Source organism: Heterocephalus glaber, unplaced genomic scaffold (assembly GCF_053883595.1).
Source record: "Heterocephalus glaber isolate CG9 unplaced genomic scaffold, H.glaber_assembly_v1.0 deba00001442, whole genome shotgun sequence".
Lineage (NCBI taxonomy): Eukaryota > Metazoa > Chordata > Mammalia > Rodentia > Bathyergidae > Heterocephalus > Heterocephalus glaber.
In genome coordinates this window covers 21,588,034-21,614,160 of record NW_028258296.1, presented here as the reverse complement: position 1 = coordinate 21,614,160, position 26,127 = coordinate 21,588,034, and the positions used below count along the sequence as shown (strand labels likewise).

The 26,127-nt window shown below is 37.3% G+C and overlaps 1 protein-coding gene across 8 annotated transcripts in view; it reads left to right on the top strand.

Annotated features, from left to right (window-relative positions):
• The first annotated feature begins 19,417 nt into the window (after nt 1–19,417).
• Odf2l (outer dense fiber of sperm tails 2 like) overlaps nt 19,418–26,127 on the top strand; it is a 47,685-nt gene continuing 40,975 nt past the window's right edge. For 2 of the 8 annotated variants that reach the window (XM_087213023.1, XM_021255433.2), the window contains exons 1-4: nt 19,418–19,790; nt 22,842–23,092; nt 24,424–24,559; nt 25,209–25,337. In XM_087213023.1, the coding sequence (XP_087069149.1) occupies nt 22,896–23,092; nt 24,424–24,559; nt 25,209–25,337 (462 nt within the window). In that variant the 5' untranslated portion in view covers nt 19,418–19,790; nt 22,842–22,895. Of the gene's footprint in view, nt 19,791–22,841; nt 23,093–23,698; nt 23,852–24,423; nt 24,560–25,208; nt 25,338–26,127 lie in introns of those variants that run through there. The other 6 variants (XM_087213020.1, XM_087213021.1, XM_021255431.2 and 3 more) reach the window with 6 other exon arrangements.

Genomic DNA, 26,127 nt, shown 5'->3' with positions numbered 1-26,127 from the left:
AATGGATTCTTTGAGTGTCATAATATACCCTAAATGTCATTTTAGAACATCTATGTCTTACTTATTCTTGGATAAATTATTATAGATTATAGCAATAAGCCAAACATTGTAATTAGTTATCAGGCAGGGAATAAAGTCAAAACAAGTATTAAAATTCTACAGTCTAAGAATGCATTAAAACTTGCCATCATTTCTGTTTTCAATGACATAAATTTCTATTCACATTTTCCTGCTAATCCTGGATTGCCATAATTGTACAGTAGCAGTGGTTAAATGATTAAGCAATTGGGCTTTCCAGTTTAGAGTACTTGCATTGCAATCCCAACTCTGCCTTTTAGAGGCTGCATGGGCTCCAGTAAGTTATTAAACTTGTGTCAGTGGCTACACTGTAAAATGGTGTAATAAATAAGCAGTAAGTGTAGTGATCTAAACTATATTTAAGTCAGGGTAAGAGTTTAATAAATATTAATGCAATATCAATTTATGGCCTTTCCCTGGTATGTGTGGCACTTTAAAAGGCACCATTAGTTGTCTACCCAACAGTCATTTTCCTTTTTCTTTCCTGCTGGCAGAATCCATCTTTGATAGCAGAGGTCAAAATATCTGATGCTTATTTCTCTAAGGCTCTCTTACACTGGAGCATGAGTGTGTGACCTGAACCCAGACAATCAGACCTAAGGAATCTGCTAGCAGGAGAGAAAAGATGGGAAAGGAATCTGGTAGCAGGAGGGAAATAGAAGGAAGTGGTAATGTTGAGCTCATATATATATACATATATGTATATATGTATATATATATATTTTTTCTCTCCCTCTGAAAAGAAATATCTAGGAAAACTCCACCCTTCTTTCCTATAATGGTGCCAAAGATTGTTGAAAACTCTGTATCCATCACTAGAAAGTTGAAGAGGGTAATCAACAAACAAAAGATACTACAGCTGAAAGGCAGACAAAGCCTGAGTCCCAGGTGACATGGGTGACTCCTGAGGCACCCCCACAGCACCAAGTCTGTGAAGCAATGAGAGCTCCTACAGTATTCCAGAAGGTCATTTTTAGTTGAGTATTGGTTGCTTCCAGCAGAAACTGTTACAACTGATAAAAGGCACTTCAAGGGGACTTCCGGGAAGATGGCAGAGTGATGAGCAGCAGAGAAAGAGCCTCCCTGAGATTTGGTGTCCTGACACTGGAACATAGCAGGACAAGGAGGAAAAGAAAGAGGGCAGTGTACCCCTAGAGCATAGGAAAGATCTGAAGTGAGAATTGAAGTCCACTGGGAGAGTGAAGAGAGAGACTTTAATGAAAAGGAGGGAGGTAGCAAGCAGTATTCTCCCAGAGCCTAGGTCATGGCATGGGAATGGTAGGCAGGTCCTGGAGATGCAGTGATTACTAGAGACCCCAGAGTCCTCCACAGAGAAATGTACCATTGGAACGGAGGAGTGGACGTAGCTGATAGCAGTGGCTCACGAGTATCCAGTTTCAGACCTCTCCCAGGAGAAGGGCGATTGGCCAGTAGTCATCTTGGAGAGGGCCCACCTGAGCTCGGAACTCAGAACAGCTATGGGCCTACTCTATCTAGTGGCTCCAGATGCCTCAGTGCGGGTGCTGCGAGAGGCCAGGGAACAGAGTTCAAGCTGGAAGGAGAGGCTACATAGGCTATTGTAGGCTCAAGGAATCTGGTTCCAGCCTCATAGCCAGAAACCAGCCTGAACTTCAGAGGAACTAAAGGAGAAGGTTGGCTGGGATTATCCACTACACAACCATGAAGCTGCAGCTGGTTACTGGGATGAATCCGTTAAGCTCTGGACTCTTGTTTGCCCACACTGCCTACCAGTGACAGCAGAGACATACCTTGAATTGGACGTTTTTTAGTTTTTTGTTTTCTTTTTCTTTTTTTCCTCTTTTCTACTTCTTGTTTGGTTTTTCTTGTTTGTTTGAACATGATTTCTAGTTTTTTTCTGGTTGTTCTGTTCTGTTCTTGTTTTTTTTTTTTTTGGTACTGGGGATCGAACTTGGATTCTCGTGCTTGCGCATCAGGCAGCGAAAACACTGAGCTAAATCCCCGGCCCCGTTCTTGTTTTTTATTTTTTGGTTTTCTCTTTCTCACCAGTCTTCTTCACCAGTTCCCTAAAGTTTTTCCTCCAGCTTTGCTTCTGATCTCTTTCTCTTCTTCTACTTCTGTTCTTTACCCACTAACCCCTTTTAAATCTTCTTCCCTAACGGTAAAATTGCCATATTAAAAGCTTATTTATTGCACACAACTTTCAGATTTGTTCCAGATTTCATTACATAACCACGAATCTAGTTCATATGGTTAAAGGTAGCAAAATAATAGTTACCACAGTTTGTCATTTTCTAGTCTGTATTTGATGTTATTGGTATTGCTGATTGTACTATTTTAGCCAAGGTGACATAATTGTGCTAATCAGTTGTCCCTCCTGGTATATCAAGACTGAGATTGCATAGGGTCTTAAAAGAAAAACCTATAGGCCAGTGCCAGAGAACTGATGGCTGGGCCAAGTAGGCAGAAACTTCTCATTCTCAGTAAATTGAAGAGGTAAGATCTTGCAACAGTCTCAAAACCCAAAAGCTAGCTACAACTGCAAGACACTTCTAAGAAGTAGTCATTTCCTAAGGGTTCTGAAGACTGGTAATAAATCTACTCACCATAAGCAATTTATAAGCATCAACCCAGGAATCAAACTTAAAAGAAATACAAAATGAGAAGACACTTAAATAAGATGCAACCCTCCCAGACTTTCAGCTCACCAAACCCAAACCCCAGGGGCAATGAGGTGGAACAATCTGAAAGCCATCCACCTAGACTCTCTGAAGTGGTAACAGCAGAAGTAACAAAGCAGATGAACAAGGCTCTAAAAAAATCAAAACAGAAATAATTTCCCAGATAACTACAAGATGGTGACCAGAATAAAGGACATGCTTAGTGATTCTAGAGCTGATACACATAAGAAATAGAGGAACTCAGGAAGATGATGGAAACCATGAATGCCCAGCATAGGAAAGAAATAGAAACCATGAACACCCAGCATAGGAAAGAAATGGAATTCATGAAACAGATTCAAATAGAAATCTAAGACCGGGCCGGGGATTTAGCTCAGTGGTTTCGTCACCTGCTGCGCAAGCGTAAGTATCTGAGTTCGATCCCCGGCACCACAAAAATAAATAAATAAATAGAAATCTAAGACTTTCAAAACTCCATTGAAAATACGTGCAGCAGAATGAGCCAGTGTGAGGACAGAATGTCAAATACAGAAAACAGCATTATGGTTAGTGATCATGAAAAGAGAGAATTCTTAAAAATAGCAAGGGATCATGAGAAATCAGTCCAGCAGCTGCTAGATAATGGAAAAAAGAATAACATAAGATTGATCAGAGTCAATGAAAAAGCAGGAGATACTACAAATGGCATTAAAAACAAACCTGTTCTCAGAAGTAAAGGCAGAAAACTTGCCAAACAGGGAAAAAGAATTTGACATAAAGATAAGTGAGGCATACAGGACTCCAATTAGCCATGATAAAACAAAAATCTTCCCTAAGGCATATAATACTCAACAGTCCAGAAATTCAATACAAGGACAGAATATTAAAAGCTGTTAGAGAAAAGAAATAAATCACCTGTAAAGGAAAGCCCATCAGAATCACAGCAGAGTTCTCAATACAAACTCTCACATCAAGGAGAGCTTGGGGTGACATATTTCAAGCCCTAAAGGAAAACAACCTCCAACCCAGATTGATGTACCCTGCAAAACTATTCTTCAAAATTGATGGAGAAATAAGATACCTCCAATGACCAAGAACACCAAAGAAATTCATGACTACCAAAGCAGCACTTCAAAGTATTCTGAAAGATATTCTAGAAAGAGACAACAAGTATTACAATTCCATGAATCCCAACAGAATGAATCCACCAGGCAAGGCAAGCAATTAAACAGAAAAGGAAAGAAAAAAGCCAACAGCAGGAAAATAACATGATAGAGATAAGACAATACATATCATTTATAACCATCAATGTTAATGGTCTCAATTCATCAATCAAAAGAAACAGATAGACAGAATGGATCAAGAAGCAAGATCCAACAATATGCTGTATACAAGAAACACATTTATTTCAAAAACAAATTCATAGACTAAAAGGCAAGGGATGGAAAACAATATTGCATGTGACAGGAATCTGGAGAAAAGCAGGGGCAGCTATTCTATTTGCAGACAAAGTGGATTTCAAGGCAAGACTGATTAAGAAAGACAAAGGAGGTCACTACATCCTTGTAAAGGGAACAATCCAAGAGGAAGAGATAACAATCATAAATATATATGCACCAAATAGCAGTGAACCCAACTATATAAAACAAATACTGACAGATATGAAAAATCATATAAGCACTAATATAGTTGTAATGGGAGACCTCAATACTCCACTGTCACAAATTGACAGATCAACTAGACAAAAAAGTCAACAATAAAATATTAGAACTGAACTAAGCTTTTGAACACATGGACCTAGTAGATGTCTACAGAATGTTCCACCCCACATCATAATACACATTATTTTCTGCTACATATGGGACATTCTCCAAAATAGACCATATACTAGCTCATAGAACATGATTAAGTAAATGCAAAGGAATTGAAATTATCCAATGCATATTATCAGACCATAGTGCAATGAAATTGGAAATCAATAGCAAAAGAGGCACATGGAAATTAAATAACACCCTCCCCTCCTGAACAACCAATGGGTCACAGATGAAATTAAAAAAGAAATGTTTCTGCAATTAAATGATAATGAAAATACAACATACCAGAACTTGTGGGACTCAATGAAAGCAGTCCTATGAGGGAAATTTATAGCAGTGAATACCCATATCAGGAAAACAGAATGGGCTCAAATAAACAACCTAATGTTGAACCTCAAGATTGTAGAAAAAGAAGAGCAAGTCAAGTCCAGAGCTTGTACAAGGGAGGAAATTATAAAAATAAGAGCAAAAATGAATGCAATGGAGATTTAAAAAAATACAAAGAATCAAAGAATCCAAGAGTGGGTTCTTTGAAAGATTAAATAAAATTGACAAACCCTTAGCCAATCTTATGAAAAAAGGAAAAGACTCAAATCCATGCCATTAGGAATGAAAAGGGTGAAATCACAACAGACCCTGCAGAAATACAAAAGATCATCAATACCTACTTTGAGAACCTGTATTCTAATAGGATGGAAAATACAGAAGAAATAAACAAATTTCTAGATTCATATGAATTACCAAAACCGAGTCAAGAAGATACAGAAATTCTTTTTTTTTTTTTTTGGTACTGGGGATCGAACTCTGGTCCTTGTGCTTTGGCGGCAGGCGGTGGAACCACTGAGCTAAATCCCAGGCCCCCCGCCTTTTTTTTGGTACTGGGGATCGAACTCGGGTCCTTGAAGATATAGAAATTCTAAATAAACCAATATCAGTCAATGAAATTGAATATGTAATTAAAAACCTACCAACAAAGAAAAGTCCTGGCCCTGATGGATTTACTACTCAATTATACAAGAAATTTAGAGAAAACCTAATGGGGCTACTTCTCAAACTCTTTAATGAAATTGAAAGGGAAGCAATACTCTCAAATTCATTTCTGGAAGCAAGCATTACCCTGTTTCCAAAATCAAGGATCCATCCAAGAAGGAGAATTACAGGCCAATCTCCTTAATGAACATAGATGCAAAAATCCTCAATAAAATACTGGCAAAGAGAATGCAGGAAATAATCAAGAAGGTTATACACCATGATCAAGTTGGATTCATCCCAGGGATGCAGAAATGGTTCAACATAGACAAATCAATAAATATAATACACTATATTAACAGAGCCAAGGACAAAAACTATATGATCCTCTCAATAGATGCAGAAAAAGCTTTTGACAAGGTCCCATACCCATTTGTGATTAAAAACTCTACAGAAAATTGGTATAGATGGTCTTTATCTCAATCTGATAAAAGCCATCTACTATAAACCAATAGCCAATATCATACTAAATGGAAAAAAACTGAAAAGCATTCACTCTAAAATCAGGAACAAGATAAGGATGTCCACTGACACCACTCTTTATTCAATACAGTTCTGGAAACACTAGCCAGAGCAATTAGACAAGAGAAAGAAATAAAAGGAATAAGGATAGGAAAGGAAGAAGTTAGAGTATCATTATTTGCAGATGACATGATACTCTACATAGAAGACCCCAAAAACTCCACCAGAAGACTTCAAGATTTGATAACAAATTCAGTGGCATAGCTGATACAAAGTCAACACTAAAAAATCAATTGTCTTCCTGTACACGAATAACAAACTCATGGAGAGAGAAATTAGAGAAACAATCCATTTCACAATAGCATCCCCCCAAAAATGAAATACTTAGGAATCAATCTAACTAAGGAAGTAAAAGATCTCTACATTGAAAACGATAGTACTCTAAAAAAGGAGATCAAAGAGGATATCAGAAAATTGAATGATATTCCTTGTTCTTGGATAGGAATAGCCAACATAGTGAAAATGGGCATATTTCTAAAATTGTTATCAAGATTTAATGCAATCCCAATCAAAATTCCAACAGCATATCTGACAGAATTGGAAAAAACCCTAAAACTTATTTGGAACCAGACGAGACCTAGAATATAGCAAAGGCAATTCTGAGCAACAAAGGCAAAGCAGGGGATACCAAAATCCCTGACTTTAAATTATACTTAACTGTGATAAAAAAAAAAACAGCATGATACTGGCAAAAGAACAGACATGAGGACCAACTGAACAAACTAGAAGATGCAAAAACAACTCCAGACACACTCAGCCACCTCATCTTTGACAAAGGAGCCAAACAACTTCACTGGAAGAAAGATAGCATCTTTAATAAATGGTGATTGAAAAACTGGCTTCCACATGTCAAACATTGAAACTAGACCCATATCTTTCTCCATGCACTAACCTAAAATTGAAATGGATCAAATATCTAAGAATTAAAACAGAAACACTAAATCTGCTGGAAGAGAATAGGTAGAATGCTTGAGGACATAGGAGTAGGCAATGACTTCATGAACAAAACCCAGACCTCACAGGAAATACTACAAAGAATCAACAACTGGGACCTCATCTTATTAAAAACTTTTGCACAGCAAGAGAAACCACCAACAGAATACAGAGACAAAAATTCTTTTTTTTTTTACCAGCTATTCATCAAATAAAGGACTATTATCTAGAATATAAAAATAACTCAAAAAATTAGACCCCCCCCAATTTAAAAATCCAATCCAAAAATGGGCATCAGAAAAGACACTTTTCAGATGAAGAATTAGAAACAGCAAATAAATATATGAAAAAATGTTCAACATCACTGGTCATTCATGAAATGCAAATTAAAACAATGCTGAAGTTCTATCTCACTCCAGAAAGAATAGCTGCTATCAAGAAATCAATAACAAACGTTGGAGGGGTTGTGGGGAAAAAAGAATCCTTCTCCACTGTTAGTAGGAGTGTAGACTGATGCAACCACTGTGGAAATCAGTGTGGACATTTCTCAAAAAACTAATACTGGAAGTTCCATTTGACCCAGATATTCCTCTACTTGGTATCTTCCCAAAAGAAAAGCACCATATTACAGCAATATATGGACAACTATGTTTATAGCGGCACAGTTTGTAATTGCTAAATCTTGGAAACCACCAAAATGCCTGTCAATCAATGAGTGGATAAAGATGTGGGTTTTTTATACAATGGTGTACTACTCTGCTATAAAGAAGGATGAACTTCAGACATTTATAGCTAAATGAATAGACCTTGAGACCATACTCTTAAGTGAAATAAATTGGACACACATGTTTAAATACCGCATTGTTTCTCTGGTATGAGAAACCAAAAGTGGAAATAAGGACTGAAATGTATAATAGATATAGGGGTATAGGAAATGTTCAAATGGGAAGGGGAACAGGGAGAAGGGAGGGGAAAAGGAAGGAAGGGAAAAGAAAAAAAAAAGTGAAAATAGAGGGAAAAAAATGGAACCAAAGCTTTTGTACATAGGGAGGGGAGAGGGCATAAGGGGAGGCAGAAAATGGGATAAAGTAAAATTTATTAAAATAAAAAAGACACTTCAGAAAATAGCACTGACATTTCAAAAAGTGCCAATGTTTGGAAACATGTACGTAACATGCTTTAATGTGTAAATTATACAATAATTTGAATAACAGATTCATATTACTGTATTGCAGCCCCTAGGCAAAATTTTGACCAAGTGGTTACCTCCTCCATACTAAAGAATCATGTTTAGCTTAATAAGCAAGGACAGGCAGAGTCCTATTCAAAGACATCTATCCAAAATAGCCAAGTCTATATTTAAAAAAGGAACAAGCAAAAAGAATCCTGTATGTTTTGAAAGCTTTTCTTAAAATGTATACAAGACCATAACTGTCCTATGATGGTTTCATATTTGTATCACTCAGTTCTTAAGGTTCTGTTTCCAAAGAACTACATTCTATCTTAACCTGAATATTTTTTCTTTGTATTTGACACCTGAGAGTCCATCATTTTCTAAGCGTTTTTTAAATAGGTCATTAAATCTTGAATTAGTTACTAATTATGTTATTGGATTTTCAAACAATTCAAGAATAATAAAATAGTGTCTATTCTCTTTACAGTCACATGACATAGAGATAATGTAAGACTAAACATACATTCTTACAGACTGTAATAGCTAAATGTGAGACAAATAAAAATATATTTTAAAGAGGAAATTTTATACTCATGCATCACTTTCCCTGGATAAGCCAATGAAATGCTAATGTCCCAGAGGATACAATATTGAGTTGAAATTTAAGGACAAGTGTTATTTTCTTCTTGGCACTAAAATAAACATAGAATTATGTAGTATATGAAATATTCCATACATGAGCTAATTTCCTTGACTGTAGACACTGAACAGATGCTACAATGTGGGCTAAATTTGACATTGTTTATTTAACTGGCAAAACATCCTTGATTTTTTCAGGTTCAGGAAAAGTAGATTAACATATGCTATTATGCATTTCTTTCTTTCTTTTTTTTTTTTTGGTACAGGGGAATTGAACTCAGGACCTTGCACTTGCAAGGCAAGCACAGTGCCACTGAGCTGAATCCTCATCCCTATTCATTTCTTTATAAAAGGTCATTCTGAAGACACTGACTCTAGAAAATGTCTGAATTAAAAGAGATAATTGTTCTTCTAGAATTGAACCAAGTTATTGAATAAATGAACTTAATAGATGTTTACAGAGTGTTCCACCCCACAAAATCAGAATACACATTCTTTTCAGTTGCACATGGGTAATTCTCTAAAATAGACCACATGCTAGCTCATAGGACATATGTAAGTAAATGTAAAAGAACTGAAGTTACTTTCTGTATATTATCAGATCATAGTGCAATAAAATTGGAGATCAATGACATAAGAAACTGAAAAACTCTCACAGACACATGGAAATTAAATAATACCCTCCTGAACAACTAATGGGTCACAGAGGAAATTAAAGAAGAAATTAGTCTCTACAACTAAATGATAATGCCAGTACAATGTACAGGAATCTATGGGACACAATGTAAGCAGTTCTATGCGAGAAATTCATAGCAGTCAATGCTCATATTAGGAAAACAGAGAGAACTCAAAATAAATAACCTAATGCAGAACCTCAAGCTCCTAGAAAAAGAAGAGCATAACAAACCCAAACCTCATATAAGAGAGGAAATTATAAAGATCAGAACAGAAATCAATGCAGTAGAGACTAAGAGAACGATACAAAAAATTAATGAATCAAAGAGTTGGTTTTTCGAAAGAATAAATAAAATCAATAAGCCCTTAGCCAACCTTATCAAAAAAGGAAAGAAAAGGCTCAAATCCATGCAATCAAGAATGAAAAAGGTGAAGTCACAACAGATCCAGGAGAAATCCAAAGCATCATCAATACCTACTTTGAGAACCTGTACTCTAATAAAATGGAAAACACAGAAGAAATGGACAGATTCCTAGATACATATGAATTACCAAAGTTAAATGAAGACGATATAGAAATTCTAAACACCCCAATTACAATAAGTGAAATTGAAAATGTAATAAAAATTTACCAACAAAGAAAAGCCCAGAAAAAAATGAGATAATTATTCTTGATTTTGTATCATTTACTTTGCACCTTAAAACAATCATTGTTTACTAATATCTTCCACTTGCTTACAGGACATTTAAGATGTCCAAAGATAAGACTCTGTTCTACAAAAATGACTTCAAATACCACAACAATCCTACTAGACACCTAAAATTATTCTTTAATTTTTTTTTAAAAAGAAACAAACCTCAATGAAATAATTTGCCTAAGACTTACTGCTAGAAAACGTGAGTGCAGGTTGATCTGATTTCAAAGCCTTTGCTGCTCACCAATGTTATGACAGCAACTCTTTTCAGTCCTAACCACACCCACACCCGGGGCAGGACCTCTGTTCAATAACTGGTAGAATGTGGCTCAATGCTATGGAGTGCATGTTTTAAAAGTTTGTATTTTGAACTTCTAACTCCAAGGGGTCGGAATTTGGAGATTGGATAATTAGGTCATGAGAGTGGAGCCCTAATGATTGGATTAGTGTCCTCGTAATAAGAGGCACTAGAGAGGTTTTTTTTTTTCTCTCTCTGCCATGTGAGGACACAATGAAGAAGACATCCACCTGCAAACATCAGGATAGGGTCCTCAGCAGGAACCAAACTGGCTGGCTCTTAACTTTGCCCCTTCCAGCCTCCATTCTGTAAGAGCACCATGCGCTCAGTGCCAGCCTGGGCTACATACTGGTTCAAGACCAACCCAAACTACATAGCAAGAGCCTCTCCCTCCAACAAACAAACAAATGAAAAACAACAAAAAGAAAAATAAGTAAAGATAAGTAATACAAAAATGAGCAAAAGATCTGAATAACATTTCATAAAAGATACACAAATGACCAATAATTATTAATAGGTGCTCAACGAAATTCCACCTCACAATCCTAGAACAGTGAAAATAAAAATGGTACTTCAATAAATGTTGTCAAAATGGTGAAGTGATTGGAACTCTCATACAATGCTGGCATAGCTCTTTGAAGACAGGTACCATATTTTCTTTAAAGTTAAAAATATGTATAGCTCATGACCAGTAATTCCATACTTAGGAAAGAAAAATAAAACCATATGTTTATAAAAGGCCTTTTATAAGAATGTCATGAGCAGCAGCCTTAATTGACAATAATTAAAGGCTGCAAGAAACCTAATTGTCTATCAACAAGAAATGACAATAAATTGTGTTATATTCATACAATGGAATACTATTCAGCAATAAAAAGGAACACACTACTAAAATATGCAATCTTATGCATCCTTAGTAGATCTTCAACTTCTTTTTCTGCATCTTGGGACATTCATTCTTGGTATGAAGTTGCCATGAGAAGCAGCTTATACTGGCCATGTGGATAGGATGAGTGAGGCCTTCAGCTACTGACTGAGCTCAAGAAGTTACAAGACATAGCCTCATGTGAAATTTTACTGCAATTTGATACCTTCCTAGCTATTACTATGAGAAGTTAAAAAAAATCTGGCCTATTTGTCATTCTTACATATTTATTGCTATGAGGGAGGCAATCACATTTTCCATCCAACAGGTTGTAGTGATGTATGTTTTATTCAAATGTATAACTAATGAGTTCATTGTTTACTAAGTACTTGATATTTGACATGCTTATAACAGGGATCTGTGCACAACATTCTGTGGGTCAAATCTAGCACGTTATGTATTTTCATGTAAAGTCTTACTGGAACACAGCCAAGAGCGTATGCTTATGTATTCTTCATGGCTTCTTTTGTGTAGGTGTTGTTAAATAGAATGGTCCCTGCCATACTATTTCAGCCTTACGAGTAACCATGCTGCTCCAAATTTTCATTATGTGGAAATCTTGAGTTTTTTAATAGGTAGTTAAGAGTCTTAAATAATTTAGGGTAGACACATGCCGAATCAGCCCGCTGCAGACAGGCAGGTCTGCAGACACCCTACTGAGGTCCCGAGTCTTGTGGAACATGTGGAATCACTGTTGCCCAGGCAACAATCCACTGCCCCCCCCCGACCCCCACCCCCCCCACCCCCGCTCTTCTGTACAGCCACCTGATTCCACACTACAAAGAGGCAGAGGACATCAGACCACCAGACCATGATACTGAGTCTCGCTGCTCCCGGCCCAGAGGTAGGGGCTTCTAGGCTGCCATCCCACTGCTCCTGGTCCAGAGGAAGAGGCTTCCTGGGCACCATCCCTCCCGCTGCTCCCAGCCCAGAGGAAAGGGCTTTTGGGCCACCTTCTGTCACGCCGCTCCTGGCCCAGAGGAAGGGGCTTCCGGGCCACCATCCCTCCCACTGCTCCCGGCCCAGAGGTAGGGGTTTCTGAGCCGCCATCCCACAGCTCCTGGACCAGAGGAAGGGGCTTTCCAGCCACCATCCCTCCTGCTGCTCCCAGCCCACAGGAAAGGGCTTTTGGGCCACCATCCCTACTGCTGCTCTTGGCCCCTGTCCCACCTCTCCCAGCTCAGAGGAAGTAATCCATGCAGGTGCCAACAGCTCCTCCCCCCAGTCAAAATGAGAAAACATGTAAATAAGTCTCAAAACCAGACTTCCAGATCACCTACAGCAACCCCAAAGGGAAATGAGATGGAACCCTCTGATACTCAACCACCTGGACCACTGAACTGGCAACAAAAGGGGATCTGGAAAAAATGAAATCAGAAATAATTTCTCATATAACAGGAGAAATTGTGCCCCTAGTGCAAGACATGATTAATAAATCTAGAGAGGAGCTGAGGAACATGATGGAATCCCAACATAGGAAACAAATGGAATCCATAAAACAGATGCAAATAGATTTCCTGGACATGAAAAACTCCACTGAAAGTCTACACAGCAGAATGAGCCAATGTGAGGACAGAATTTCAGATATAGAAGATAAGATTATAATTAGTGACCAGGAAAAGAAAAATTGCTTTAAAATTATAAGGGAACATGAGAAATCAATCCAGCAGCTGCTAGATGATGCAAAGAATAATAACATAAGACTGATTGAAGTCAATGAAGAAACAGGAGAGAGTGGAGATGACATAAAAAAATCTCTTCACAGAAATAATGGCAGAAAACTTCCCAAGAAGGGAACAAGAGCTTGACATACAGATAAGTGAGGCATATAGGACTCCAAATAGCCTTGATCAAAAAAAAATCTACACTCAGGCATATAATTGTTAAGATTCCAGAAACTCAACAGAAGAACAAAATTCTACAAGCAGTGAGAGAAAAGAAACAAATCACATACAAAGGAAAGCCCATCAGACTCACCGCAGACTTCTCAACACAAACCATCAAGGCAAGAAGAGCTTGGAGTGACATATTCCATGCCCTAAAAGAAAACAGCCTCCAACCCAGATTGATGTACCCTGCAAAACTATCTTTCAAAATGGATGGAGAAATAAGATACTTTCGTGACAAAGAGCACCTTAAGAACTTCGTGAATACCAAACCAGCACTTCAAAGAATTTTACACAATATCCTAGGAACAGACATTGAGGATCACAACCCCAGGAAGCAAAGCAGAATGAACCCATCTGGCATGACAAGAAATTAAATGTGAAGGGGGAGATCCCAACAAAAAGAAAAAGTCATGGCAATGAGAAGTCAATAGGTTTCAGGCATAACCATCAACATTAATGGTCTCAGTTCACCAATCAAAAGAAATAGACTGGCAGAATGGGTCAAGAAGCAAAAATCCAACAATATGCTGCATACAAGAAACACACTTAATTCAAAAGGAAACTCATAGACTGAAAGTTAAAGGGTGGAAAACAATACTCCATGAGACGGGAACCCAAAAAAAAGGCAGGAGTAGGTATCCTCTTTGCAGATCAAGTAGATTTCAAACCAACACTGATTAAGAGAGACAAAGAAGGACACTACATCCTTGTAAAGGGAAGAATCCAAGAGGAAGAGATGACAATCATAAATATCTATGCACCAAACACTAGTGCACCCAACTGTATAAAACAAATACTAACGGACATGAAAAGTCATATATGCACTAATACAATTGTAGTGGGGGACCTCAATGCCCCACTGTCACAAATAGATAGATCAACTAGACAAAAAATAGGTAATGAAATACTAGAACTCAATTGAACTCTTGAACAAATGAACTTAACAGATGTTTACAGAGTCTTCCACCCCACAAAATCAGAATTCACATTCTTCTCAGCTGCACATGGGTCATTCTCAAAAATAGACCTCATACTCACACATAGAACATGTTTAAGTAAGTGCAAAGGAATTGAAGTTATCCCCTGTATATTATCAGACCATAGTGCAATGAAATTGGAGATTCATAGCAAAAGAAACTCAAAAAATTTCATAAGCACATGGAAATTGAACAACACACTTCTGAATAACCAATGGGTCACAGAGGAAATTAAAGAAGAAATCAGACAGTTCCTTCAATTAAATGACAATGACAATACAACATATCAGAATCTATGGGACACAATGAAAGCAGTCTTACGAGGGAAATTCATAGCAGTGAATATGCATATTAGGAAAACAGAACAAGCCCAATTAAACAACCCGATGCTGAACCTCAAGCTTCTAGAAAAAGAAGAACAGGACAACCCCAGAGCTCATACAAGGGAGAAAATTATAAAGATCAGAGGAGAAATCAATGCAATGGAGACTAAGAGAACGATACAAAAAATCAAGGAAGCCAAGAGTTGGTTCTTCAAAAGAATCAACAGAATTGACAAACCCTTAGCCAACCTTGTCAGAAAAAGGAAACATAAGGCCCAAATCCATGCAATTAAGAATGAAAAGGGTGAAATTACAACAGACCCAGCAGAAATCCAGAGGATCATCAATACCTACTTCCAGAACCTATACGCCAATAAGATGGACAACATAGAATTAATGGACAGATTCCTAGATACATATGAATTACCAAAGTTGAATGAAGAAGACCTAAAAATTCTAAACAACCCAATATCAACCAATGAAATTGAAAATGTAATTAAAAACTTATCAACTAGGAAAAGCCTGGGCCCTGATGGCTTCACTGCTGAATTCTACAAGATATTTAGAGAGGAACCACTGCCACTACTGTTTAAACTCTTCAATGAAATTGAAAGGGAAGCAATACTCCCAAATTCATTCCTGGAAGCAAGCATCACCTTGATCCGCAAAGCAGAGAAAGACCCAATTGAAAAGGAGAACTATAGGCCAATCTCACTAATGAACATAGATGCAAAAATCCTTAATAAGATACTGGCAAATAGAATGCAGAAGATCATCAAGAAGATCATACACCCTGATCAAGTGGGATTCATTCCAGGGATGCAGGGATGGTTCAATATACGCAAATCAAACAATGTAATACACTATATCAATAGAGCCAAGGAAAAAAACCATATGATTATCTCCATAGATGCAGAAAAAGCATTTGACAAAATCCAACATGCATTTATGATAAAAACCCTACAAAAAATTGGAATAGATTGTCTCTACCTCAAACTGATAGACGCCATCTATGAAAAACCAACAGCCAATATCATACTAAATAGTCAAAAACTGAAATATTTCACACTAAAATCAGGAACAAGACTAGGATGTCCACTATCACCACTCTTGTTCAATATAGTTCTGGAAACATTAGCCATGGCAATTAGACAAGAGAATGGAATAAAGATAGGAAATGGAGAAGTCAAATTGTCATTATTTGCAGATGACATGATACTGTATATAGAAGACCCCAAGAACTCCACCAAAAGTCTTCTAGACTTAATAACCAAATTCAGTCAAGTAGCTGATTACAAAATCAACACACAAAAATCAATAGCTTTCTTCTACATAAATGACAGACTCATTGATAGAGAGAAATAGGGCAAACAACTCCTTTCACAATAGCATCCAAAAAACTGAAATACCTGGGAATCAACCTAACAAAAGAAATCAAAGACCTCTTCTCTGAAAACTATGGCACTCTGAAAAGAGAGATTGAAGATGATATCAGAAGATGGACAGACCTCCCCTGCTCCTGGGTAGGAAGGATTAATATAGTGAAAATGGCCATACTTCCAAAACTGCTATAGAGATTTAATGCAATTCCAATTGAGATCCCAGCAGCATACTTCATAGACCTTGAGAAAACAATCCAAAAATTCATTTGGAACAACAAGAGACCCAGAATAGCAAAAACAATTCTAGGTAACAGAGACATGGCAGGGGGTATCCCAATCCCCAACCTGCAACTCTACTACAAAGCTACTGTGATAAAAACAGCATGGTACTGGCAAAGAAACAGACCTGAGGACCAGTGGAACAGATTAGAAGATGCAGAAACTATGCCAGACATGCTAAGCCATCTCATTTTTGATAAAGGAGCCAAACACCCTCACTGGAGGAAAGATAGCCTCTTTAATAAATGGTGCTGGAAAAATTGGGCTTCAACTTGCCAAAGATTAAAACTAGACCTATATCTCTCACCATGCACTAAACTAAAATCAAAATAGATTAAAGATCTAAATATTAAAATAGAAACTCTGAACCAGTTGGAACAGAGGTTAGGTAGAACTCTTGAAGACATCGGTGTAGGAAAAGATTTTATGGACAAAACCTCAGTTGCCCATGAACTAGCACAAACAATCAACAAGTGAGATCTCTTGTTATTAAAAAGCTTCTGCACGGCAAGGGAAACCACCAGCAGTGTGAAGACACAACCCACAATGTGGGGAAAAATCTTCACCTGCTTTTCCTCAGACAAAGGTCTACTATCTCGAATCTATACAGAACTTAAAAAGATCAGACCTCTCAAATTTAAAGACCCAATCCAAAAACGGGCATCTGAAATGAACAGACATTTCTCACACAAAGAAGTAGAAATAGCAAATAAATACATGAAAAAATGTTCAACATCATTGGTCATTCGAGAGATGCAAATGAAAACAATGCTGAGATTCCACTTCACTCCAGAAAGAATGGCTGCTATCATGAAATCAACCAATAACAAATGCTGGTGGGGCTGTGGGGAAAGAGGAACCCTGCTCCACTGCTGGTGGGAGTGTAGACTGGTGCAAGCACTGTGGAAATCAGTATAGAGATGCCTCAAAGAACTAGGAGTGGAAGTCCCATTTGACCTTGCTATTCCACTGCTGAGGATCTTCCCCAAAGAATTAAAAGAATCATACCACAGAGATATATGTGCGCCCATGTTCATAGCAGCACAGTTTGATAGCTAAAACTTGGAAACAGCCCAAATGCCCATCACCTGGAGACTGGATAAAGAAAATGTGTTTTTTTTTTTTTTTTTAATAAAATGGAGTACTACTGAGCCATAAAAGAAACCGAGAAACTAGAGACATTTATAGCTAAGTGGATGCACACTGAGGTGATACTCTTAAGTGAAATAAATAGGACACACATGTGTAAATACCGAATAGTTTCTCTGATGTGAGAAACTAAAAGTGTAAATAAGGACTAAATGTATAATAGGTAATGTAAAATAGGAAGAAAAGGGGCAAAGGGGAAGGAAGTGAGAGGGCTAGGGGAAAGGATAGAAGGGAATGGGATTAATATGAGAAAATGGAAAAATGCGAACAAAATCTTTGTAAATGGGGAGGACTGGAGGGGTTGAAGGGAGGGCTGGGCAAGGGTGAAAAATAAGAACCAAGAGAGACTATGTAAAGGTGCAAATTTCCAATGATGAATGTCATTATATTGTATACCTAAAATGTCCCAATGATTAGAATGAATAATCGATAATGTAAAATAGGAAGAAAAGGTCCAAAGGGGTAGGGATAGTGGGAGGGGCAGGAGAAAGGAAAGAAGGGAAAGGAAAAATGATGAGAAATCGAAAAAATGGAAATAAAGTCTTTGTAAATAGGGAAGGGTGGAGGGGGTGGAGGGCTAGGAATGGGGAATAAATAAGAACCAAGATGCATTATATAAAGGTACAATTCCCAATGAGAAATGTAATTGTGTTGTATACCTACAATGCACCAATAAAAGAATTTAATAAAGTGCATAAAAAAATAAAAAAATAAAAATTTAGAGTAAAATTACAGTTATGGGATACTCTAGAATGAACTCTTTTCCAATTTGAATAATAATAGAGCAAGGAATATTTCCATCTGAAAATTCACAGATTTCCTAAACAGATTTTCTGAACAGATTAGATCTAGATGACTTTACTTGGACAATCCAGTTAATGGAGTCAATTTGAGACACTTACTCATTTACAAGTCTGACTATAGATTTTGTGAATGTTTTTCTTTGCATGTAATAGTTGGTTATATCTAATGCCAGTGCAATTAAAACATTTTAAAAAATGGAGTCTAACCACTTTTAAGTTATTTTCTTTTACTTAGGACAAGTTAGCTAGAATCCTAGTTAGCACTGACTAGGCTAGCATTGTTCATGTTCTCTACCCAAACTCTGCTGGCCCCCTCTCCTCTTTTTTTTTTCCTGAGAAAATTGTCCAGATAAGTTAGTTTTCACTTGCCAAAGGTCATACATAGTCCATAGGTGATAGTTAAATCACAATCCCCAGCACCTTTTACCATTTGCATAAAAGGAACAATTATGTGTTATGAATTTTTTTGTTTTTAAATCTCATGAATTTTCTACTGGACCATCACAGTGCTGGGGAAAAAGAAGGCATTGCTGGAGTCACTGATAGAAAATAACAGTAAAAATAATAGGTAAAATCAGGCATTGTTAAAATGCTCAGTTGACTGTTTCTCTATATATGAACTAAATACTGTATATTATTAGCCTAAGAGGGACAAGAGGTAGAGGCATCGAATGACTTTTCCAAATAAAATCTTGTTTTACTTCTTCAAAAGTTTATACATTTTATAGCTGGCCATAGCGCAGATACAAAGAATGTGAGGTTTTAGACAGCACCAACCGGCTCCTTCATTTAATAGAAAAAACTCTAGGGCCCTAAGGAGATCTCAGATAAAACAAAACAAAACAAAACCCATACATTTAAAACGAGGTTCCTTTCCATTGCAGTTACCTTGGCTTTTTCAAATCTCCGCTTAGAAAAACCAAAAGCAGGGCTCTTCCAGACTTAGCCTAAGAAAATTCGAAATTGGTCTTATTTCCCTTTTCAGTTAAGCACAGTTAAGATTTTTCAATAGCTATGCACAAGTGCTGCCCTTTTCATAAAACAAAAGCTTTAAGAAAGTTCACCAAGGAGACGGAGGCGGGGCGGAAACAAGGCGCCCCTTCTGCACCGCCCCTTCTGCACCGCCCCTTCACTCCGGCCAATAGCAGTAGAGGAGGCGCTTGCTCGCCAGAACTCGGGCCAATCGGCTGCGCCAGCTGCCGACAGCGGAAGGGGCGGACGGCCGTTGCCACAGAAGCCACTTGCAGGTTACCAGCTCCTCTTTTGTGCCAATGCACCTTGGTGGGCACTCTTCCATCGCTAGCTGTTCAAGGCATTCGCCTGCTTCTCACCTGGCGTCCCTTGCCTCTCTCTCTAGCCTTCCTCCCAACTCTACAAACCCCGGCGTTCTGCTCCTTCCTAGCCGACCCAGGGCCGAAGAGCACAGGTACGCTGGCTGAGCCGCCCATTACTACAGCCGAGCGCCGGCCGTGGACCCTCAGGTACACTGAGCATCGAGGCGGCGGGCTGACGCCACGATGACGCGCTGACATCACGGCGACGCGCTGACGCAGCTGGGGAGGCGGAGGTGCGACTTTGGGCCCAGGAGCTCTAAGAGGGGAAGCTTGTCTGCTGCGGGGCTGTTCTGAGTGCGGCTCTTGAAAAGTATAGGGCGGGGCGGATCCCGGAACTGCAGATCCTGGCTTCCACCCTGGCTGGTCCCAGCTCCTTTCTGCTCCTCCCTCCTCTTTCCCCAGGGGCAGAACTTTCACTCCTAAGTAGTGTGGTCCTTGAGAATTTAAGGCAAATCTTATCGCTAGATGGGCCTGTCCAGAACAGGTGTCTAGGTATTCGCTGTTTTTTTCGGAAATTTTGCTTTAACTGTTCTGGTTTTTAAACGCTCACCAAACTGCTCGATTGCTCTGTGAGGTGTATTCTGGGTAGCCTCTGGCTTCTTCAGCATTCTCCTTAGGGGTGGCGAACCTCTGGCACGCGTGCCGCAGCAGGCACGGGGTCCTCTAGGCTCAGCCACGTCGCCCCAGCATCTCTCCAGCAGCCCAGCATCGCGTAACCGCGCCTACGTTGGCACTTTGCCGTAAATAAGCGGATTTTAGGTTGGACTTTGGGCACACGGTCTCTAGAAGATTAGCCATCCCTGCTCCAGGTGCTTTTTACCAGCGTTTGGCACAGTATCTTGGAAAGCCCTACAGGCTGGCTTGCTTTCACTTCCAGCTCTGTCACTGAACTGTTGGTGTGATATTAGGTCACTTAACCTTCCTGGTTTTGGTTTCCTTTTCTATAAAATGGGGACACTAATGATCACATAAAAGAGATTAAACGCAGCATCACAGAGGTGACACTGAATTTGTACAAGGTGGTTAGTGTGTGGTGCTTGTTATTTATTGAGAATAACCATGACCAGATTGGCTGTGTTCATAAAGTCTAATTTCAAAGACTGTTCCATGTCATCTGTTGCCTTGTAATGTTTCAAGTGTTGTGTGAGGGTCTTGGAGTAGTTTTTTTGTTAGTTATGGTTAAAGAAACAACTACAGAAAGCTCCCTCCCCCTTGGTTCTGGGGATTGAGTTCAGCCCACCATTCCTTTCCTCCCTCCCTCCTTTCCTCCTCCTTCCTTCTTTCTTCCTACCTTCTCTCCCTCTCTCTCTCTCTCTCCCCCTCCTTTCTCCCCCCCCCCCCATGTTGAGACAAGGTAAATTGCCCCAGCTGGTCTCCATCCTCCTACCTGGGGATCCCAGAGTGCCACCACACCCAACCTGTCTGCTTATACATAAAATTAGTTTGATACTGTTCTGCTTGCAGTAAGAATATGATTATGTTTATAATTTTTAACAGTTATCAATATTTTGCTTGTCTTTTTCTTCTATTTCCACAGTTGATGTGTACTTATAGTTGAGGTTTTGTATCTCAAACATCCCAAGAGATGAGAAAATAGCTTTGTTTATATTATTTATTATGCTTGCCAATAAGAATGAATGAGAATCAAAATGATAAGCATAGTAATATGGTTGAAATAACATCTACTGGGCGGGATTCTGTTGGAAATCAATGATTGTTTTCTCCTTGGCTCTGTGTTAATAGTTCTCAATTTATGGTCACCTTAATAGTGATTTGCAAAAATTCTGCAAATAATTAGGTCCTGAACAGTTCATAGCATGTAAAAGCATGATAAAAGCAGTAAATAAAGGAAAGAACATAGGCTCAAAACCCTTAATAGATACGATGAATATACTGTGTTATTTTTTACCTATTCATCCCTTGATTCATCTTGGGGATTATTAAAAGAAAAATGATTTCTATTTTAGAATAAAAGCAAGGCTGGTATGTGCTGAGGATTTGACTGTAGATCAAACATTCTTTCTTGAGATTCCAGTCTACAGAGACATATGTATTTAAACAAATGAATGGATGAAAGGTAAATACTGTACCAGGACCTGTCTCAGGGGCAGTAGCTGTTGCAACTGAACAAATCCATGACGATGGCTTTCTTGATTTCTGTGACTTACCCAGAGCATATTTTTCTACCCTTTAAGTTTGGCTTTTTATTTGATTTTGTGTATCTGCTTATTTTTAATTCTTCTAGACTATAAATAGCTGAAAATACTGGTATGCCCTAGTAGTAGATATTTTCAGCATTCAAAAGGATCATCTTAGGTTCTATTTAGCTGTTCATTTTGGATTTCAGTTGCTGATATTTAAAAAGCATGAGCAAATATTCATTGGCCTGTGCATTAAATACTTGTCTCTGCGAGGTATCGGACCATCAGACAAAAATAAATGCATTTTTACAGATAGTTTGGATCTGAATTGCTAATTAAATATTGTGAATAATTTTCAACCTATAATTTCACATGTAACTAATACTGAAAACTCTTAAACCTTTGCATTTTTAATACAGAAATACAAAATAAATCATAACTGTATAAAAATATAAAACACTTTAAACACAACCTTTGATTTTGTATAAACATAAAATGAAGTCGAGACACATTTCCATAAATTATTAGAATTGTGGAAACACAGCCTTAATAGTTACTAAAGGTCTAACTTATCATTTATTGCAGAACAATTTTAAAGAAATTCATAAACATTTGTATTTTAAGAGTATCATCTCCAAGTTTGAATGAAAACAATTAGGTCAGTAAAGTTTAGAGGTACTGTCATCTGTCTATTCCTTACCACCACAGATTATCCTACATCCATGGTTTATATGTCTGTTTTCTAGTCCTAGCTTTATTGTTTGTTTGTTTTTGGTACCAGGGATCAAACTCAGGACCTTGTGCTTGCAAGTTGCAAGGCAAGCACCAGAACCACTGAGCTAAATCCCTGGCCCTTGACAATTTTATTGTAATACTCTAAGAAATAGACTAATAAAGAGTTTTACCTACTTATAATTATGTAGAAAATAGCGGGCCTTTTGGAAACTTTAGAAATTGGCCATCAGTGAGTGATTTTACTATGCAATTTTGATACTGTTTTGAGTTAGTGTAACAATGAGAATTTGTAATTTTGATTTTGTCTTTGAAATATTTTTTATATGTCATTAGGATCTTTATCTTATAAAGTAAGGACAGGAAACAAGAATCTCCTGAAATAAGTTTAATAACTGAAATGTTTCTTAGGTTTCAGCTTATGTGGAGTTGTTGCAGCCACCTATAAACCTATTTACTGAATTTATGGAGAAGCCTGCAAATCATGGCAGTCAGTCAGAGGAACTCTTTGCCCATCTTAAAACTACATCAGAGAAAGAACATTTACCACGAAGTGCCAGTGAAAACCATCTCAGCTGGTATTCTCATCATTATCCGGGAAAATCTAATCATCTGATTTGGGGGATTTATATTTCATCCATAATGTACATTATGAATAAAATGTAATATTCTTTCAAGACTATCTTTTCAAATTTAGAATTCATTAAAATATTTGCTCTGATACAAAAACTGTACTAAGCAGACTTTCCCTAGGTTTTTCAATCTTAACGAAACCAATTAAAAATACTGACTTTCTGCCTGTGGTTTTTAATGAGGGACAGATATCATTCATCTCCATAATCTTCTTTGGCCCTTTAAGCCAGTGATACTTACTAACAAAAGTTTTGTTATGTACTTTTTGACGTAGCTTGTAAGATGCCAGTATATTATGTTCTGTATGGAAAGAGAAAAGCTGCCAATTAAAGAAAGCTACAATGCTTTCACGTCACTTGAAATTTTATTCATATTGGGAAAGTTCCTTTAAATATACTTATGCACTACACAGATTTTTAATTCAAATAACTTGCAATTTGAATAAAAGCAAAATGTAAGTGAAACAAAGTATTTTCAAAACTGGACTCAAAAGTCAAACTCTTTTGAGCCCTCCCCTATTTATTTTTTTCAGTGCTGGAGGTTGAACCTTAATGTTGCCAAACATTCCTGCTTCATTAACTCCCCTGACTTTTCTCTACAATCATTTGTTCCCAGGAGTTAAAAGTGTAGTTGTACCCCTATCTCTCTGAGCTACTCTTCAAAGTTTTGAACACCCCATTCTATAAATTCTGGGTGTGTACAGATAGGTCAAGGTGCCTTGTGGCTGAGGGCTCTCGGAGACTCACCCTGAATCAGTACACCCCTCCGCCAAGTGGGGGAGAGGCCAGGTAAGCATAACCAAGAGTACTGATATTAGCAGTTTTGTTTTGAGTTGCAAGGCATGTATTCCAAAGCCACTTGTGAAGGATTTTGAGACATCTGGAAAGCTTTAGTTTTTGTGTTCCATTTGTTTAGCTCATTCATTCTTTTGGAGGAAGTTTTTGTGAAGGACAGTAGGTTTCATGCAAAGCTTTGAGAATAAGATCTACAAAGACATATTTTGTTGAATTTGGAGTAAGGGAAAAACAGGAGAAGAAAAAAAAATTTCAAATACTTAGTCCTATAAACTAGAGAGTAGACATTGAATAATTACCAAACAGCATAGTTAAGCATTGCTAATTGCAGCTTTTGTGTTTTACATATCTTTACATTTAAAAAAATTATCTTTCCATGTATAGAAAGTGTAGAAAAATTATGGAAGTATAGGAAAAAGTTTGCACATTTTCTGTGACAATTCTTTATCACATTTTATAGAGCAATTTATAGAACTGTAATATTTAGACTATGCTGTATTAACATAAAAAGTGTAACCAGTATGTGATAGACTTAATTTAAATTTTATTTGTGCATATATAATTAGCCTGAAGCAGGACATCCTAAATGATGAAAAGACTGAATTGGAGGCAACACTTAATGAAGCTGAGTTGGCAACATGTTCTATAGAATCACTTTTGCCATTATTTAAGAACACCATTGAAGAGATTAATTTTGCAAGTGTGAGTATTTGATTTATGACATCTAATAAAAAGCTAGAATAATGCACAGAATACATTAACTAAGGTCTCGTATCATAAGTAGGTATGCCTACATGTGGGTATTTGATACTAACAATGGGAATTTATCAGTGTCCTTTATTCTTATGTCATTAATTACAATTCTTTCTCTAAAAGATACAGTAATCTCAGACCTGCATCAGATGAGAAGCTAAGCTGGAAACTGTATATTTGGGTTCTTGATTTCCCTAGCCTTGAATTAAAGACTATCAGCTCTTCCCAACAGTGAATTTAAAGATAAAATTTTCTAAGAGCTAAGACATTTTTGGTTTCTATAGTGCTATTTGAAAATAAAATATTTAAAATTTTAACATACTAAAGTTCGAGTTAGGGGCAAAAAATAAACTGTGTCCTATAACTTTTATTAGAATAAATACTGTAATACTTTTGGAGTTTAAGCCCTTATTTTTATTTTAATTTAATGCACTGTGTAACAGATCCTATCTACTATTAATAAGTTTGCCACAGTTTATTATTGCTATAGACAAAAGAATGGTTTTCTTGATGGGAAAAGTTATTCTTTAACGGTGATATTTTAGAGTGTTTTACCTAATACTGTGTCTTATGGGTATCTGGTTTTTATATTTTGCAGGCCAATGTTTCTGCATCCAATTTGAAGAAGATTTCTGAACAGAAGGAAATATTAACAAAAGAATTAAATACCTTTAAACATGTAAAACTAGCTTTAGAACATCTTCTTAGAAAGACAGACTACAGACAAGTAAGGCATCAACACTAAGCACTCAATTATCGATGTTTTTCACTTGGAGAATACATTATTTCTGTAGCTGTAAAAATTAAGATACTGATATATTTGAAATAGAAATAATTCTTTGAATTTTTGTTTGAAATGGTAATCATTAAACTGACCTCTGCTTTTAATGTTTCATAAATAGTTCTTGAAAACATCACACATTTTTATAGAAAACAGATTTTTACTTCCACTCCAAAAGACTTTCATTATTTATTATACTTCATTTAGTTACTTGTAATAAAATACACATTCTTAGAGTTTATGCTCCTGTATACATTTTATACATGTACAAGCTTTTTCAAAATTAAAAAATTTGATGCTAAAACAAAAATTTTATGTATTGATAGAATAATACATAATGTTTTGGATACATGTATACATCATGTGATGTTCAAACATAACTCCTCAAACATCTATCTTTTTTGTGGTGGAAATCCAAAATCTTTTCTTCTAGTGTTTTGAAATACATAGTACACAATCATCAGTAGCTATCGTCACCCTACTGTGCCATAGCACATTTAGAATTTATTACTCCAATCTAACTAATTTAGTAGCCATTGACCAACCTTTTTTCATTTCTCTCCACTGCTCTCCCTGGCTACTGGTAACTACCATTCTACACTCAACTTCTATGAATGCAACTCTTACATTCCATGAGTGAGATTATGCAGCGCCTCTGTTTCTGTTCCCTGCTTATTTCACTTATCATCATCATCTCTCTACTTGTATCAGGCTTTCATTGTTGTATGGCTAAGTA